At 40.6% G+C, this 17,510-nt stretch overlaps 1 protein-coding gene across 1 annotated transcript in view; it reads right to left on the reverse strand.

The window, feature by feature from the left end:
* The window catches only part of PLCE1 (phospholipase C epsilon 1), a 273,097-nt gene that overhangs the window by 26,602 nt on the left and 228,985 nt on the right, over positions 1 to 17,510 (reverse strand). Inside the window, exons 19-23 of the mRNA XM_008696266.2 lie at positions 13,338 to 13,467; positions 9,113 to 9,234; positions 8,084 to 8,201; positions 3,865 to 3,996; positions 1,061 to 1,351 (exon numbers count right to left, since the gene is read on the reverse strand). Of these exons, the coding sequence (XP_008694488.1) occupies positions 1,061 to 1,351; positions 3,865 to 3,996; positions 8,084 to 8,201; positions 9,113 to 9,234; positions 13,338 to 13,467 (793 nt within the window). The remainder of the gene's footprint in view (positions 1 to 1,060; positions 1,352 to 3,864; positions 3,997 to 8,083; positions 8,202 to 9,112; positions 9,235 to 13,337; positions 13,468 to 17,510) is intronic.

Raw genomic sequence — 17,510 nt, forward strand, 5'->3', positions numbered from 1 at the left:
GTCCCAGGACTAATGCTGTGGTTTGACCTTGGCTGGAGACAGGGCTGTGCTTCTGATGATGGGTCAGCACGGTTAGCTAGGATCTGATTCAGTTCACACAAGTAGGAGAGGCCGCTCCACTGTTCAAAGGAAAGACTCTGGTTTTTGAAGGAGCTTCTAGGGAACACTTCTCTTTTATTCTTCATCTTCTGCAGCTCCCTGCCTCCCCTCACCCATAATCAAGTGGAAACAAAACTCTTTATCCTCTAAAGTCACAGACTCCTTGAATCTATTATTATAAGTCATTCTGTAACATGGAGCAAATTAACTGCTCTATGCTTTGGTTTGCTCATCTGAGAAATGGGGATTATAGAGGTACCTATCTTGTAGGGTTGTTGCAAAGATTAAATGAGATAATGTTGGGGGGGTCAAGATTTCAGCACAGTGCCTTGCCTGCCATAAACGGTAGCTCTTACCTGGAGTTTTAGGTCTCATCAGCTCCCCTGTTAGGAGAGTCTCATCCACAGTGGAGAAACACAGACACTACTCTCTCTGTTCATGTGGTTCACGTATTGGTTTTCTTTGTGTTAGCCCCTCCTAGAGCAACGACCATTCTTCTCTATCTCAATCTCAAAAGGAAGACAAGAAGCTAAAATGGTTTTAACGTGCCAAGTGTTTGGAGCAACACTACTTTTTGACAGCAAGAACAAGAGCTTAAGCAAAAGAACTTACTAAGGGGTATTAGGAAATCTCTACCCCAGAGATCTTTAAAAACAACCTGGACACAGCCCTATCAAGAGCAGTCGCATGTTTTAAAAAGGGGGCAGGAGTAGGAGATGATTAGGGGCCCCTTCATGGTTCATATTATCTATTGCCTTAATCAAAACATCTAGGGCACAATTCTGTATCACATTCACTTCTGTCTTCTGTCCTCTGTACTTTACCCCTCACATATGGTGTGCCCCTGTGTGGAATCTGGCCCCCTTCAAACAATCTTGTTTGTTGCGCTACATTTGCTGAAATATAAGACGCAGAAGAAAGAGGTGGGGAGGCACCCTTCTGGGTGAAGCAGGCCCATTACCATCTGTCTGGTAGTTGAGCGCCACAAGCTGTATCCCATGGAGCCAGAACATGAGGGGATTGGGGTTGGAGGAGTCGATGCGGGTGGCAGCCGGGTAAGTCCTCAGCAGCTGACAGGCGGTGTGCTGGATCAGTTTCTGAGAATACCTGCGACACAGACGTTTGGCGGCATTTTCATTCAGCGATGAGATATGGTAACATTTGGGAGTTCTAATGATAGCGCTGAGGGATGTGGTTGGGTTGAGGGGGGAAGAAGACTCCTCCCAGGCCTGTCGCATTCCTTCACAGGAACCTAAACCCCCCAAAAGATTAGCCTCAGATTAGTGCAGAAAACTTTAAATATTTTAGAAAGATAAACCTGAACAACATCCCAGTAGGCAATCATAACACGTAACACATCAGAATACATCTTGCCTGTTCCTTGTGAGTTAGTCCACTACCTTGAAACAAAATGATAGCTAGTGTGTTTTAAGATGAGTGTAACAACACTAATTTAAATCAAAAGCCCCAAGTCCTCTGCCTCAGTATCTCATCTATTCTATGAATAAATTTGCACAAATACACAACCACATATGCCCAAGGGTGTTCACTCTAGCATTATTTTTTTCTTTAAAATGGTAAAACAAAACAAACCCAAAAACCAAAAACTCCAAAACCACCACCATTACCACCACCACCACCACCACCACCCAGGAAGGAAACTAAATGTTCTACCAGTGAGGAAGTCGTTAAATAAATGACAGTCTACCCGCACAATGGAATACCATGGGGACATTAAGGAAAATAAGGTAGATATGCATAGAAAGCTATGAGGAAAGTTACAGCAAGTATAAAAGTTATATAAGTCCGCCTGATTTTAAATTATACTACAAAGTTATAGTATTCAAAACCATATGGTACTGGCATAAGAACAGACACATAGATCAATGAAATAGAACAGAGAGCCTAGAAATTAACCCACATATATATGGTCAATTAATTTGTGACAACACAGCCAAGAATACACAACAGGGAAAAGATCATCTCTTCAGTAAATGGTGTTGGGAAAACTGGATATCCACATGCAGAAGAATGAAAAGAGACCATTATCTTACACCATACACAAAAAACTAACTTGAAATCCTTTAGAGACTTGAATGTAAAACATGCAACCACATAACTCTTAGAAGAAAACAAAGGCATTAAGCTTCCTGACATCAGTGTTGGTGTTGAATTTTTGGACCTGACTCCAAAATTAAAAGCAACAAAAGGAAAAATAAACAAGTGGGACATCATACTGAAATGCTTCTGCACAGTAAAGGACATCAACAATAAAAAGAAAAGGCAATCTACTGAATGGGAGAAAATACTTGCAAATTATATATTTGATAAGAGGTTAATATCCAAAGTGTGTAAAAACTCAAATAACTCAGGAGCAAAAAACCAATTTGATTAAAAAATGGGCAGAAGATTTAAGCAGACATTTTTCCAAAGAAGACATACAGATGGCCAACAGGCACATGAAAAGATGAACACCAATAATCACCAGGAAAACGCAAACCAAAACCACAAAGCGGTATCACCTGTTAGAATGGCTATCATCAAAAAGACAAGAAATAACAAGTGTGAGGATGTGGAGGAAAGGGAAACTTCATACACTGTTGGTGGGAATGCAAACTGGTACAGCCACTATCGAAAACAGTGTGGAATTTCCTCAAAAAAATTAAAGATAGAACTACCATATGATCCAGCTCTACCACTTCTAGGTATTTACCTGAAGAAAATAAAACCGTTAATTCAAAAAGATACATGCACCCCAATGTTCACAGCAGCATTATTCACAACAGCCAAGATGTGAAAACAACCTAAGTGTCCAGTGAAGGATGACTGGATGAGGAAGACACGGTATATAATAGTGGAATACTACTCAGCCACAAAAACGAAGGAGATCCTGCCATTTGTAACAACATGGATGGATTTTGAGGGTATAATGTTAAGTGAAATAAGTCAGTCAGAGAAAGACAAATACCACATGATTCCACTCGTATGTGAAATATAAAAAACAAAGCAAACACATAAAACCAAACAAATCTCCTGGATACAGAGAACAGATCAGTGGTTATCAAAGGGGGAGGGAGGTGGGGTGGGTGAAATGGGTGAAGGGGGTCAAGTGTATGCTGATGGATGGTAACTAACTGGATTTATCGCGGGGATCACTTTGTAGTGCATACAAAGATCGAATTACTATATTGTACACCTGAAACTAATATAAGGTTATATACAAATTTAACCTCAAGGAAAAAAAGTTATCCAAGTATGTTCAGTTATATCCCGTTTGGATTATCTTAAAAAGAATCTTATTTTTCTTGAACAAAACACAATAAACTTAACAGTGGTTACCTTTGGGGAGTAGAACTGGGACATGGAGAGTGGAAAGGAATTTTAATAATACTCTGAAATGTTTGAGTTTTTAACTATGAGAATTTATTACTTTTATAATAAAAAGTAATTAGAAATAAAATGGATATATCTTCTGGAGTTATAAGGATGAAGAGTTCCAAGAACAACTAGAATGTTCCAAGGTGGCTTCAATTTTTACTTTTGAGGCAAACACTGTTAGAACGTCTTCAGTGAAATGTTATTTTTTGGGAAGTTAAGAGTGTAAATTTGTAATTTTAAATATATTGGTACCGCACTTAGATAACATAAACATTCATGAACATAAAAAAAGAAATTAAAAGTTCAAGGGAAGTGCTTAGACGGTCAAGTATTGGAATCATCCAGCATGCAGAATTGGGCCAAAATATTGGAAGAAGATGACTTTACTTTTTCCAGATGCTTTGTTAAACGATGCTGTCTCCCCAGGGCTCATTCTGCCCGGATTGTTGCCAAAAATGGACTTCCTGCTTTTCCTTTCTTTTCCTCTGCTAGAGCCAGATGCATTTAGAGTTGACAGGCCTGTTCCCATAAAATGAAAATAAATAAGCCAAAAACTACAAGCAAGGGAACTCAACATTTTCCATCCCTGTTACTGTTTATTTTGAAGTCCTACTACTCCCTTGCAGCCCCAGGACAGAAGACCTACTAGCATTTTTAGCGCAGTTAATAATAGCATTGCAGCCAATGGTAGCAAATCTTCCCTCTCCGGAGGCAAATGTGGCAAGATCATCACAAAATCACACACACAGACGCACACACACTTGATTGTGCACGGGAAAGATTTTGAAAAACTGCAGGAGAAGAAAGCGCCCCAGTCAATATTTAGTTATCAGAACCCAATCACTCCACTCAGAGCCATGAGAGAATGGGTCAAAGCCTGAGCTTCAGCATCACAGTGTCTGGGTTCAGTTCCTGCCAGTAGGAGGTTGGCTTAACGTCTACCTTCTCCGTTCCTCAGTCTCCTTATCCATAAAATGGGTGTGATGATAGGAACTCGCTCACAGGGTTAGTCTGAGGGTTCGATGGGAAATATGTGATGACCGTCCTGATGTTTCATGGCTTCTCTTGCTTACTCCTAGTCCAACCACCGCCTGACCCTTCCCGCCTGGCACAGCGCCTGGTGTGCCACAGGACCTTCACAGACATTTGCTCAGGGAGGAAATGAATGCAGACCTGGCTCCAGGGCAGGGAGAGTCATTTAAAAGCACTAATGAAGCCAGAGTTGCCTCCAAATCCTTCCACTGTGTACAACTGTACCACTAGAAAGTCAGTCCTTCAGCCGAAGCAGCATTCAGGAGATGAAAATATACCTTCCAAGAACATCCGCAAAGACAGGATAAAGCGGTGCTTCATAAGAGCACAGACGCTGGGTTTTAAACCCTGTTCCTAGCTGTGTGACTTTGCATGAATGACTTAACCTCTCTGCATCACTCCCTCCTCATCTGAAAGGGTCGTGCTTAGGGTTGAATGAGATCATGGATATATACACAGTACAGTGTCTTGCTCAGAGAAAGTGCTCAGTTCATAGCAGCTGTGGGGCTTCTAAATTTTTTTTTTCTTCCTAAGTATCTGTAACCACAAAGATGCATACACTTGGACTAGGAGGTTCTCATGCTTTATCTTAAAATTCTGTGTGAATTTTGCCCTGTGCATAATGATATAATAGTAGGTTTTCTCTCAAGGGGCTAGAGTGAAGGGCCTGTTCATTCTGGGGTTTTTTGCACACATCCTGGCATGCGTCAAAGGGTATGTGGGCCCCTTTGTGAAGAGCTTGGTTGTTCCCTTGGGGTGAGAAAGCAAGAAAGCAAGGGCTGGGTGATCAAGAAAAGGGAAGGCATCTGGGGAGGCCCAGAGAAGTAATGAGAGAGCAACAAAGAGCCTTCTTCTGCCCTGCTGGCCCATTTACCAGTGACAACAACCACCACTCCCAGAGAGCCAATTCTTTTCTAGATAGCGTGCTAATCACATTATATACTTTACTACTAATTTTTACAACCACCCTGCAAGTTAGGACATAAGATGCCTTTTTAAAATTATTTATTATTTTTTTAACAGATAAGGAATTGGAAGTGCAGAGAAGTTATGTAACTGTCCCAGGCAAGGCCACTGAGGAGTTGAGCTCTGCTACTGAAGCAGGTTCATGATCTTGGGGAAATTAATTTATTTCTGGGGAAGGTCATACCACATGATCTTCGTGGTGCCTCACTGCTCTGAAGATTTTTTTGCATGTAGTTCCTTGGAAGGGACTTGGAATGGTGAAGGTGAGGTGCATTGAAATTGATAATGTAGCAAAATTAAACTGGATAGTGTAGCAAATAAACATTTTATGGTGTTTTCCCCATGAGTACTGAAACAAACCATAATAACAACAAATATTTAGAACCGATTAGAACAACGATCTGGCAGCAGGGTTTTCTTAATTATGAGAGGAAATGAATTTGGGGTGAGAAAAATGTCAGAAACTTCAATTACTAAAAAAACCCACCCCCTCAAAAACCCCTCAATTAAATGTAGTATACCTATAAAGAACATGTGCTATATAAACACTTTAAAAAAACAGCATTCTTGGAATTTTAAACATAAGCCAAATAACCCTTAGCCTGTGCCTCAAGTCAGAAGCTGGACCCAGTGACCTTTTGGCTCTCCCACAATTCTCTATTGGTACAGCAATTTTCTTTCAGTGACTTCAAGTATCTTTGGGAATTTGTGCTCTTTAATCGTGCTTGAGAAGAAAAGACAAAGCCCGTGGAATGGTTTGGGTGTGGTGTCCGCTGAATTTATGAAGAACAAGAGATGTAGTGGTTCTCGAATGGGAGCATGTGAGTGATTCTTGTGAATTTAGTGGTCCTCACGCTTTGTTCCAGTCATAAAGGACATGCAGGCCATGAGGCTCCTTGACAGGAAAAGTATTTTGTCCTGTCATGAGGACGATTTCCCCCAGCTGCAAATATGATCACATCATACTTCCGTGACAGAAAGTCATGCTCTGTGAAACTAAACCTAAATAGCTAGGTTCTTACATTTCTTTGAAAAGTCTGATTGCTACTTATTAATTCATATCTTCCTCAACAGCATTTGCTATCAGATAAGCAGCAGCAGCTGCCAAAAGTTTAAAAACAGTTTATGGGAGAAAACTTAAAATTGAGGAAATTCTATCTGTGATTTTTTTCATGTGTGTGAAAAGACCATGATTCCCTAATTTTTTAATAGCCTAATACCTTTGTCCTGTTTGCAGGGCAGAGTGTGAGAAGTGGGGCTTAAGAGAGGCCTCTGGAGGCCAGGATCTGCGCTGTTCACATGCAGGGCTGAAATGTTAATTCCCCTCTCTGGGCCAAGTTTATATACCCCGTTTCCCAACATTTACATGAATCTCCTGATTCCAGCTGCTTTTCCATCCTTAGAAATTTTGCACAAGGGGATCCTTTTTCAGAGTCGAAGGAGATGAATTTTTCCTGACTTCCGTATATTTATGGACTCTCCTGTTTGCCCTGCAGCCCCTGCTGTTTGTGGGACATGCAGTTACGTGAGTGCACTGAGATCACACCCTAACAAGAGGGACAAGGTTGTGCAAGGGTTAAGCAGAGCTTTGGAGATAGACAGGCTTCAGAATCACAGTTTACCTTGTATTAACCGAAATGCACTTTTTTGGGGGGGAGGAATGGTTTATCATCATGAAGTTCACTGTACTTCTAGAAGTAGCAAGTTGGCAAAACCTACTCTCCCACTGAAATCCCAACGTTGGCCCTGTGGTTCTGGTGGAGCTCCACTACCCAGCTGGGGAATGTGCCATGGGCCCTAGATTGTCAGAGCTCTGCATTCCCGGGGTCACAGGCACTGGTTCAGGGTTGGGCAAAGGACTCAATGGAAAACAATGGAACTGGTGCTGAAATTTCTGGAAGAGACTCTTAGACGGAAGCTGATCTGGAAATGTGTGGTGCTAGCCTGCTGCAGCTGCCTTGCTACTGCGAAGGGAAGAGGCCCAACCCAGAGGAAGCAGAGTGAGAAATGGGGGAAGAGAAGCCCTTGATCAAGCTGTACCTGAAACTTGTGTATCCCTTCATGTTTCAGTACATGAGCCAATAAATTTCCTTGTTGCTTAAGTCAATTTCTACCACTTTCAAATAGAAGAGTCTTAGCTGATCCATTGTGAAACCTTGGACCAATGTGTCTCTCTCAGATATCATTTTATTTAAAAATGGGGATAAACCCACCTACCTCACAGAATTATTAGGAGGTCAGTAACATGGTGTATGTAAAATACTCAGCACAAAGCCTGGTACTGAAAGGCTTACTAAATTTTAGCTATTAGATATTATGAATATTATTATTATTATTATTATTATTATTATTATTAACTATTATGAAAGGTATGATATCTGGAAAATAAACATTTTATGGTATTTTTCCTCATGACCATCAAAGCTAATAATAACAATAACAACAATAACAATAACAATAATAATAATATTTAGAAGGTAGTGTTAACAAAGACTTTGGTAACACGATTAAGTTATTTTGAAAACATTCACAATGTCCAATTAAATCAACAGCACATTTTTATGTTTTGCTGTCTTTAAATGTTATAGATGACACTGCCCACCCTTACCTGGAAATTTTACTGCTTGGCAATAGATGACAAGGTCAGAAAGCTCTGGTGCAATCTGTCTACTTTCCTTTTTATTCTGAGGAAGATAAAATTCTTCTCCCAGTTCCATGTCATAAACCTATCGAGGGAAAAATGATACCAGTTTACGCAAGAAGTGTATGCCCACCCACCTCTGAATCCCTAAAGGTCTTTATCTGTTCTTTCTCATGTCTTCAGTGTGCTTCTCGTTGCTCTGTATCCAGCCATATACATGTCCCAACACCTTTCCCAGAGTCAAAACTTTCTGAGAGCCAGCGATGAGCCTAACTCATCCTTCGTCTTCCCTTGGGGCACAGTCCAGTGTCTTAAACGTGGAAGAGTCAATGCATACTTTTTGAATGAGAGATGGCTGAGTATGCATCTTCTATGGCTCAAATTTTTGACATACTTTATTATCTGGCTCTCCAACAATGTCACTGCAACCATGTCTGCAGGTCTGCTTAGAGTGAACACAGTGTAGACCCCTGAAGGCAGGGTCTGGGTATCTCATTTAGATTTCTATTCTCCATGTCTTTCCTCCATGAACACTTAACAGTCTGGGCCCCGTTGATCGGCTTGGTCATCCCAAACACTTTAAAAATTCTAGAAATTCCCTGAAGGTACCAGGCTGTCCTCTTGGCCTAAATGCCCTGTTTTTGTCTGCTTGGCCAAATCTTCTTTTCCAACATCATCCTCCCTGATGCTCGATAACACTGTGTACTCAGCTACAAGCTCTGTTTACGTATTTGTCTCCATCCCTAGGCCATCTCCTGTGCCACCTCAGTGCCTGCCACACTGTATGCCTTCCACAGCTATTGGTTGGATGAACCATTGACTAACCTTCTACAAATGGCAGGTGGGTGTCCCATAGCATCACCATGTGGGCTTTGGCATCTAAGAGAAAGCGAGGGGGAAATGTGAAGGAAAGGGACAGGGAGGGAGTGAAATTCCACCCACAACTGACAAGAGCGCCATGGCCCAAGTGTAACTTAACAGACACCATTCACCCACCTTTCCTTTGTTGCAAGCAGAGTTGTCGGCTTTCTTTATCCTCTTGGGGATTTCTTCATTATACTCGAACTGAAGCTTGTCATTACATGATTTATTTTCAGGTCTGTCTTCTAGAATATTGTCTGAAAATAAGTTGGCAGGCTTCAGCAAACAAGAACCAAATGTTTCACTTAGGACCTATGTCTACCTCATTGCAAGGATATCCAGACACTTGGATTTATCTGTTAAGACTGAGGCTCTGGCTACATGTTACCAAAATGATGGGTTGGGGTATAATTTTTTAAATTTGTTAAATTTGGTCGATGATGTATTTATTTTGGACTGAATGGACTCATTTACCAGTAGTTTTTGTATCATACAGACATAACCTAAATGAGAAGGCTCATGTCCATACAGATCATTAGGACCGTGCAAACCTTACATTAGACACCCTTGTGTCAGAAGCCTCAACACACAAGTCTGGGGAGGATTTAGTGGTAGAAGCACTTCTAGATGGTGCATACAGGAGTTAATCATTCTCACTTTAAAATGAAGCTATTAGCTTCTTTTACTTCTAGAAATGTGAAAACCTGAGGGAAAAAGATACTGTTATTTGCAATGCAGTTTTCACGATTCTACTTCATTGGAAAGTAAAGTTTTCATAATTGTTTATGAATTTATTAAGCAAAAACGCTGAGGATAGAAATTAACATATATCTAACAACATCTAAAGCATGACAGATAATCTTACACTTTGCTCTTATTTTGGTATTTCTATTCAAAATGACTTTAAAGGTGTTAGAGGTACATCACAGATATGCTCTTTTAAAATGAAAAACAAGAAAGCTCTCATTTCTCACTCAAGGTTCACTATCTCAGACCATAAATGCTTAGACCAAAATATCCTTATACCCAATAAGGGCCATGCAGGCTGCCAAGAAGTAAATGAGATCAATCATTTTATTACATTTTTACTCATGTAAGTAACACGATTTCACCATGCTAATAAGGTCTAAGAAATTGGACACAGAGTGCTGACTTCATGCAGTTAAAATGCCCAGTTCAAATGGCTTTACCTTCCTGACTGTTAGGAGCAGGAGAAGCAGTAAGGACATCTGCTATAGAAAAACAGAATCAGAAAGGGAATAAAAGTAAGGAAAATTAAGACAAAAAGCCAGATAAATTAAACTAAGCTATGAAGCAAAGTATAAATAACAATAGCTTAGACTGTAAGATAAATGAAACAAGAAACCCTCTATTGATTTAATGTTTTGACTGTTAGGGATGCAAGGGCTAGCAATAAAAGAAATTCACACTGTTAAGGTTAATCATGCTGCCACATTCACATTACATATTCTCAGTTACTGACTGTCACAACATTCCCAGTAATGCATTATGTCAAATGGATAGAAATGGATTAATTTGTTAGAATCATCCAGTCACTGTCATAGAAAGTCTGTATTAAGTCACAAGTTCAAATCTACACTCTACTACTTGTTCAAAGCTAGTCAAGATAAATAGCAAGGTTGGAAGAAAATTAATCTATATTTGTTTAATGGAATTTGATTAAATAAATATTCATGAAGGACTAATTCGCCAAAAGGCAGAGTAGGAATTCCTGAAACACAGAGGCCCCATTTGCAACTTTCTTTAGATCTTTGGAATTAACTTTGTGTTTAGGAATCATCACATTTTTATACCCCAATGAGGCTTTAGACTAATTCTCTCATTTTATAGACATGAAAATCAAGGACCAGCGCTGTCACAGAGATAAGCTTGGCCACCCAGATTCTACAGATGAGCTCTTCACTTGTGACGTCTGCGAGGGCCTCGGAAGGCCAGCCATGCTCCCGCAACTGTATGCAGAATTTTGAGAGCACGTTTATTTCTCTGGAGGGAGTGGTCACAGTTTCTACACCTCCATCTCAAAGGAACCCATCATTACAAGAAGCTGAAAAACCTTTGAGGTCCCCCTAGGGAACTCCAAATGGTTCTACCCATAGCAGGCAGGTGCCCATTCCCTCTTCATCTTAGCTAGAGGATGTGAAACTGGTAGAGGGACTGCACAGAGGTGAGTGAGGCATCATACAAACCACAAGGGCATTTAGCAGTAGCATAAGGAAGCCTCAACACGGCCAGCTTAAATAAGTCATGGTAAAACCACAAGGCCTGTTTGGGAATCAGCCAGTTGGAGGAATCTGTCAATGAAATGGGAAATACCCATGTGGTGGCAGTGGCCTTCAGCAGTCATAGGTCTTAAGCATTAGTGCTAGAAGAAGGGAGAACACCAGCCAACACTGAACAGAACCTTTGCATTGCACATCTGAGGGTCATAAGGCCTAGAGTGGAGATAGGACTTTGACCCAACGTCTCATAGTTTATTGAAGCAGGACTTAGCGAGGCCCCTTTCCATGTGCATCCCATCTTAGCACAGGCAGGCTTTTAAAAGGCATCTATCTTAGAATCTTAGAAATTCAGTGGGTTATGGCTTAAATTTTACTCTCCTATCTGAAATAAATAAACACCTGACCACTTTGTTATTTGCACATCAAAAACTCCTATAATAACACTAATGATTAAGAAAAGTCCCTTCTTCCTGTTCTCAAAAGTACAGAAAAAAACATAGGAGTAATTTATGATAGAGAGTAACTTTATCTTCCAGCAAACTAATTTCTCACAGGGGTAAATGACATCTGGATTGGTTGATTTCTTAAGTGTGGTTTTTGTTTCTTCATCACTATAATTATAATAGAGATCCATGGGGAAGAGTAAGTCAATATAAGAATATTCATATTCCCACAACTTTTTAGGAATAGGATACAAGAAATATCTTGACTCCTTTTCATTTTCGCCCTCTTTCTACCTCCCCATTAGAGTATGTGCCCCTCACATTATCTGATGGGATTTCAGGTCAAGTAAATTTGGCTTTTAGTGGATGGTATGAAGCAATCAACTATTACGAAGGACAAATATATATATATATTTTTTAAAGATTTTATTTATTTATCCGACAGAGATAGAGACAGCCAGCGAGAGAGGGAACACAAGCAGGGGGAGTGGGAGAGGAAGAAGCAGGCTCATAGCCGAGGAGCCTGATGTGGGGCTCGATCCCATAATGCCGGGATCACGCCCTGAGCCGAAGGCAGACGCTTAACCGCTGTGCCACCCAGGCGCCCCACGAAGGACAAATATTAATTGGACATAGACTAGTATTGTATTTGGGAGGCAAAGGAGACTGGGCTCTATCCGGAGGCCTTGACGGAAGCTCGTGGAACTGGACAGAACTAGGGGGCAGGCAATCCTGGAGCGTGAGCAGCAGATATTTGGAGGAGGGTCGCGTGGCTGTCTTAATGTCAGTGGTAAATGGTTCCTGGTTTGGGCATATCTACATATTAGCAAAACAATGATCCGACATAGACATAATATGTTCTACACATGTAATGTTATTTATATAAATAGAAACTTTGGCGATTTTTCATTACGTTGCTTTTCAAAAGTTGCTGAAATGAAACTGTTTACCACCAGCAGTGGTACCTAGAAAACATTTTGCAATCTATAACCAATTTAGTACAAATGAGACACACATGAAATCTAATTCTCATGGAAGAGGAATCCTTCACCTGTAATCTGTAGATAACTTGATTCATTTGATATTTGCATTACGCCATTAGCCATCGACCATGTTCTGTCCCTTTGGTGTAGCCAGATGGAAATACCTTGTTGGTTTAGTGATATGAAAACCAGGGAGAGGGGGAAGTGAAGTGCTGCTTTTTGTTTGTTTTTTCTATAGGAGTGAAGGCGGTGAGAGGGAGGAGCAGAGAGCACAGAACTGTGATGCTGCCCCCTGCAGGTGGTGAGGAGTGAGACTAGCCAGCAGCCCCAATTCCTGTGAGAGCACTAGCTGCATCAGAAACTTAAAAGGGTGAGAATGGGGTCTCTCTGCTGCAATTTCACCTTTTCCTCCAGAAACCCAGTCAGAACGACCCCTGTGCTGCTTCCCACATCCTCCTCTTCTTTCCTTGTTGGCTGTAGTGGCTAACAGAATCCCCTTCCTTGCTTGGTCCTCCTCACTAAGCAATGGGATTTAGGAACTCTTGGACAGTGATTACAACAATCTGCATTGTTGGCCCGTGGAGTGCCAGACTCATTCTTTTTGGGAAAAAAAAAAAAAAGACACAAAAAACCCCACAACAGAAAATCATCCCGTCATTTCCCCACACACGGCATAGGGTTGTGTTTCTCTTACCATCAGACAGGGATTCATAGTCATAATCATATTCGTCTTCTTCATCCTCCTCTTCCTCGTTATTAGCAGGTGGGGGGTTGGCATTCCCCCCATTATAAGCCTGAGCTTGCATGGATGCTAACTGATGAGCCTGTAAGATATCAGTAATTAAAGACTGTAGATGCTAAGCTACTCAAGTTTCACTTATAGCCTTCAAAGTTGACCACCTAATACTTGCTACAGTCATAAAAAGTGGCCTAACCTATTTTGATTCATTTGAGAGAGAAAACAAAAATCTAGATTCACCTAAAGTTCAGTGTCACTACTTGGGAGAGTGTTGACATCCCTACAAGAGGAATTCAGGAGCTTTTAGCAATAATCACAGGGAATCCGTGTGTTGCGCCCAGCCACATGGGTTCTCTGGGACAAGCCCTCCAGGACAAACCTTGGTGCTTGGGAGAACCACCATCACTCCCGAATGGTGAAGAAGTGAATCAGCCCATCACTTTTGGAAAAGTAAGTCTCTAAAAGAAACTATTTTTTTTCTTCTTAAAATAATATCTAAAGGCCTTTGACTTCAAGAAAAAGGTTAGAATCCCTATGGACGATGAGACTGAGTGAATAGTTGTTTAAATTAAGTTTTTTCAACAGACTTTATTAGACTGTCAATCAGATTAACAAACTAGGCTTAGAAACTTTTGGAAACTTGATGTGTGCTACGATGTGTGCTATGCACCTTTACATTCGACTAGAATTACTATGAGGTGATATCACAGGAAACAAGGTTAATATAGGCCTGGGAACTCAGCATAAGAAATAAGCAGAAATATAGGAAAAGTTACCTGCATGAATTAAAAACAAGAAACAAACCTAAATCCAACAATAGAAGAATGGGGTCAGTAAACTATGATGTATCTGCTTGAAAAAAATGAGACTTGAAAAAATAATTGTGATATATATTTATTGAACAAAGGATACAGAATTGTGTGTATAAATAATTATACATGTAAATATATACACATATACATGAATCTATGTAAATATATATACAATTCTATACCATTTGTTCTGTGTCTATCTACAATGATTTTAATGATATAAAATGACATGCATACTACAGCAGGTATTCTTGACCTGTTGTTGTATACAAACCCCTTAAACAATCTGGTGAGGTAGGATCCCCTCAGAATGATATTTTATTTTATTTTATTTTATTTTATTTTATTTTATTTTATTTTATTTTATTTTATAAGTAGGATCCACACCCAGCATGGACCCCAGTGTGGGGCTTGAACTCACAACCCTGAGATTGAGATCTGAGCTGAGATCAAGAGTTGGACGCTTAACCAACTGAGCCACCCAGGTACCCTGACATTTTAAATGAATAAAACAAAATACAAAAGATTACAAAAAATGTTGAATACGGTTATCAAATACTGAAAAAGCAAATAGTGGTGCTATAGGAATTTGTTTCTTTATTTATACAGACAAAAATGTATAAGGGTAGGTCAAGTAACATTTTTGAAATAGTGATGAATGTAAGTAATTCTTGGAGATATTAGCAATAACGGTGATGTAATAGAAAAAAACTATAATTTCTATTGCTGATGAAGACCCAAGTACTGCCAGTGTTACTGTGTGGTTTGTTCCATACGTTTACTACCAGAGGAAATGCTAACTTTTAGCTAGAGGCTAGTGAAAACGGAGATGTAATTTTTTTTCCATCTACACTCATGGACCCTTGAATTCTGTCCATGGATATATAACCAAGGTTAAGAACCCCTGTAATACAGGTTGTATTTGGCGTCAGAATTATGGATGTTTTAAAATAAAATAATTCTCTCTTCTGTAAATTTTCTGAGATGTAGTTATACTCCTTTTATAATAAAAATGTATACATAAGGAAGACATAATTTAGGCTGTGTCTATATCCACATAAAATATTTTATAATATAGTCCACTCGAGACAAACAAACATTATCTAAACAAAGTGGGTTTTATGGAACACGAGCTCCATGGGTGTTACTAGCTGGTAGGTGAAAACTGACCTGTATTAAAGTAACTACAAAATACAATGGAAGGTTGGGAACAGCACTTAAACAAACCGAAACATTCCTNCTACAGGGTTTCACATAGCGTTCATTTAATATGCTAAAGGGCACTGTGATTCTTCAAAGCTCTCCAGCACAGCATTTCCCACGCTTTTTTAACCAGGGATGTTTTCCCCCCTTTTCTCAGTGTGTCTCATAGGATTAGTGTTCTTCAAAACTTTGGGAAATCTGCTCCAGGCACAAGGGAGCCACAAAACCAAGTCTATTCGTCACGGATAAGAGAAGGGCTTTGACGCAGCCAGCATTCAAGGTAGAGCCAAGGGCTGGGAATGATGATGCAAAGAGTCTGGTAGGTCTGCTGGCAGAGAAGTGTGAGAACTATATGATGGGAGAGGTGCCATGCAAAGATCCGAGGGCTGGCAATGTCAGAAAGCAGAGTGCCAAGGTCCCTTAAACTCCCAAACACTTCTACTAGCACAGGAGTATGGAAAGGTGGCCAAAATGATAACCAGGAACTGACATGCTTATTTTTTGTAATATCCTACTTACTCTGAGGCAGAAATACAAGACCCTGACCTTTGAATAAAAGCAATTTAGACACAGGTCGGGGGTTGGAGCCGGAGGTCAGATGAGGAGACCAGCTCAGACGGGTCTAGGCAGGGCCATGTCTTACTCTGCTCTGTTCCGCTGGCCCCTTGCATAGTCCCTGTCATTCAGTGTTCACTGTTTGAGTCTACTGGGTTGGAGTGCTGGAGACCAAGGTCAGAAAACTAGAGATCTGACAGGGCATAGTTAGGGAGACTCAGTAAGAGCCTCAGCATGAGTCTGAGGCAGATGGAAGGCTCCAGAAATCCCCCTGGCTCTGAGTCAGTTCACCCTGGCTGAGGGTGAGTTCCTGGAATGGCAATGACCCAGGTAAGTCAGGGGTTGAGTCTCACTCACCCAGCCTTGTGTGAGCTCAGATCAACCAGGTCCAGACCCACAATCTGCCAGGCGACTGAAAGACCTGGCAGGTATGACTGTCAGTACTCCCTAGGACATCATGGGAGGCTAGAAATGGTCTTTAAAAACTAGAAGTGGGATTATACTGTCCTATTTTTCCAAAAGGAGGAAGAGCTAAATTGTGGAAATTATATAATGGGGAGGTGTCAAGGTGATAGCCGACAAAATTTCAGAATGGGTTATTAATTAGTTGGTGTGAGAACACAGAAAATAAAGAGGTGATTAGCAAGAGTTAGCATGGGTTTACTAAGAACACATCTCCAGAACACTAAACTCTTCAGACTTTTTGGGTAAGGTAACTCACTTTGTGGGAAATAAGAGATAAGTAGTGTTTCCAAACTTCCAGGATGATAAGAATTATTTTTAAATAAACAGATTACCCAGCTTTCCTTGTGGAAAAGCTGATTTAGTTGGGCAGATTTGGCACCTAAGAATCTATGTTTTTAATAGCATTCCAGTGATTATTAATGTATTCTGACTTTTTTTTAAAAAAAAGATTTTATTTATTTGAGAGAGAGAGCACATGCATGTGAGTGGGGGGAAGAGCAGAGGGACAGGGACAAGCAAGCTCCACGATAAGCATGGAGTCTGATGCACGGCTTGATCTCATGACCCCGAGATCATGACCTGAGCTGAAACCAAGAGTTGGATGCTTAACCGACTGAGCCACCCAGGCGCCCCTGTATTCTGACTTCTATATTACATTTGAAAGAGTCTTTCCCAAAGACCTGGATCTGAATCCTAGCTCTGCTACTCTGAGCTGGGTGGCTTTGAGAAAGTCACATAAGTGGCTGGGCTTCCATTTTCTATTCTATAAATAAAGAAGCTGAAGCAGATTCTGGAGAAATGTGGGCTGCAGGAGAGGAGAGCACTAGACAGGAGTGATAACCACCGAAACTCCAGGAATGATCTGTAAGAAGGACCACAGGCTGGGCTCTCTGCTTGCTCATCTGACTCAAGGGCAACATGAAGGATGAAGGCACAATTTGAAAGACTGCTAATAAATACACTGGCTATCAGAAGTCCAAATTCACAAAGAACTGTTTAGGCTGCAATGACATACCAAAACCAAGAAGAGCAAATGTAACAGAGATAAATGTGAGGCTCCTGCCCAGGAAAGATGAAAATTAACCGTAAACCT

This window comes from Ursus maritimus, unplaced genomic scaffold (assembly GCF_017311325.1).
Source record: "Ursus maritimus isolate PB19 unplaced genomic scaffold, ASM1731132v1 scaffold_7, whole genome shotgun sequence".
Lineage (NCBI taxonomy): Eukaryota > Metazoa > Chordata > Mammalia > Carnivora > Ursidae > Ursus > Ursus maritimus.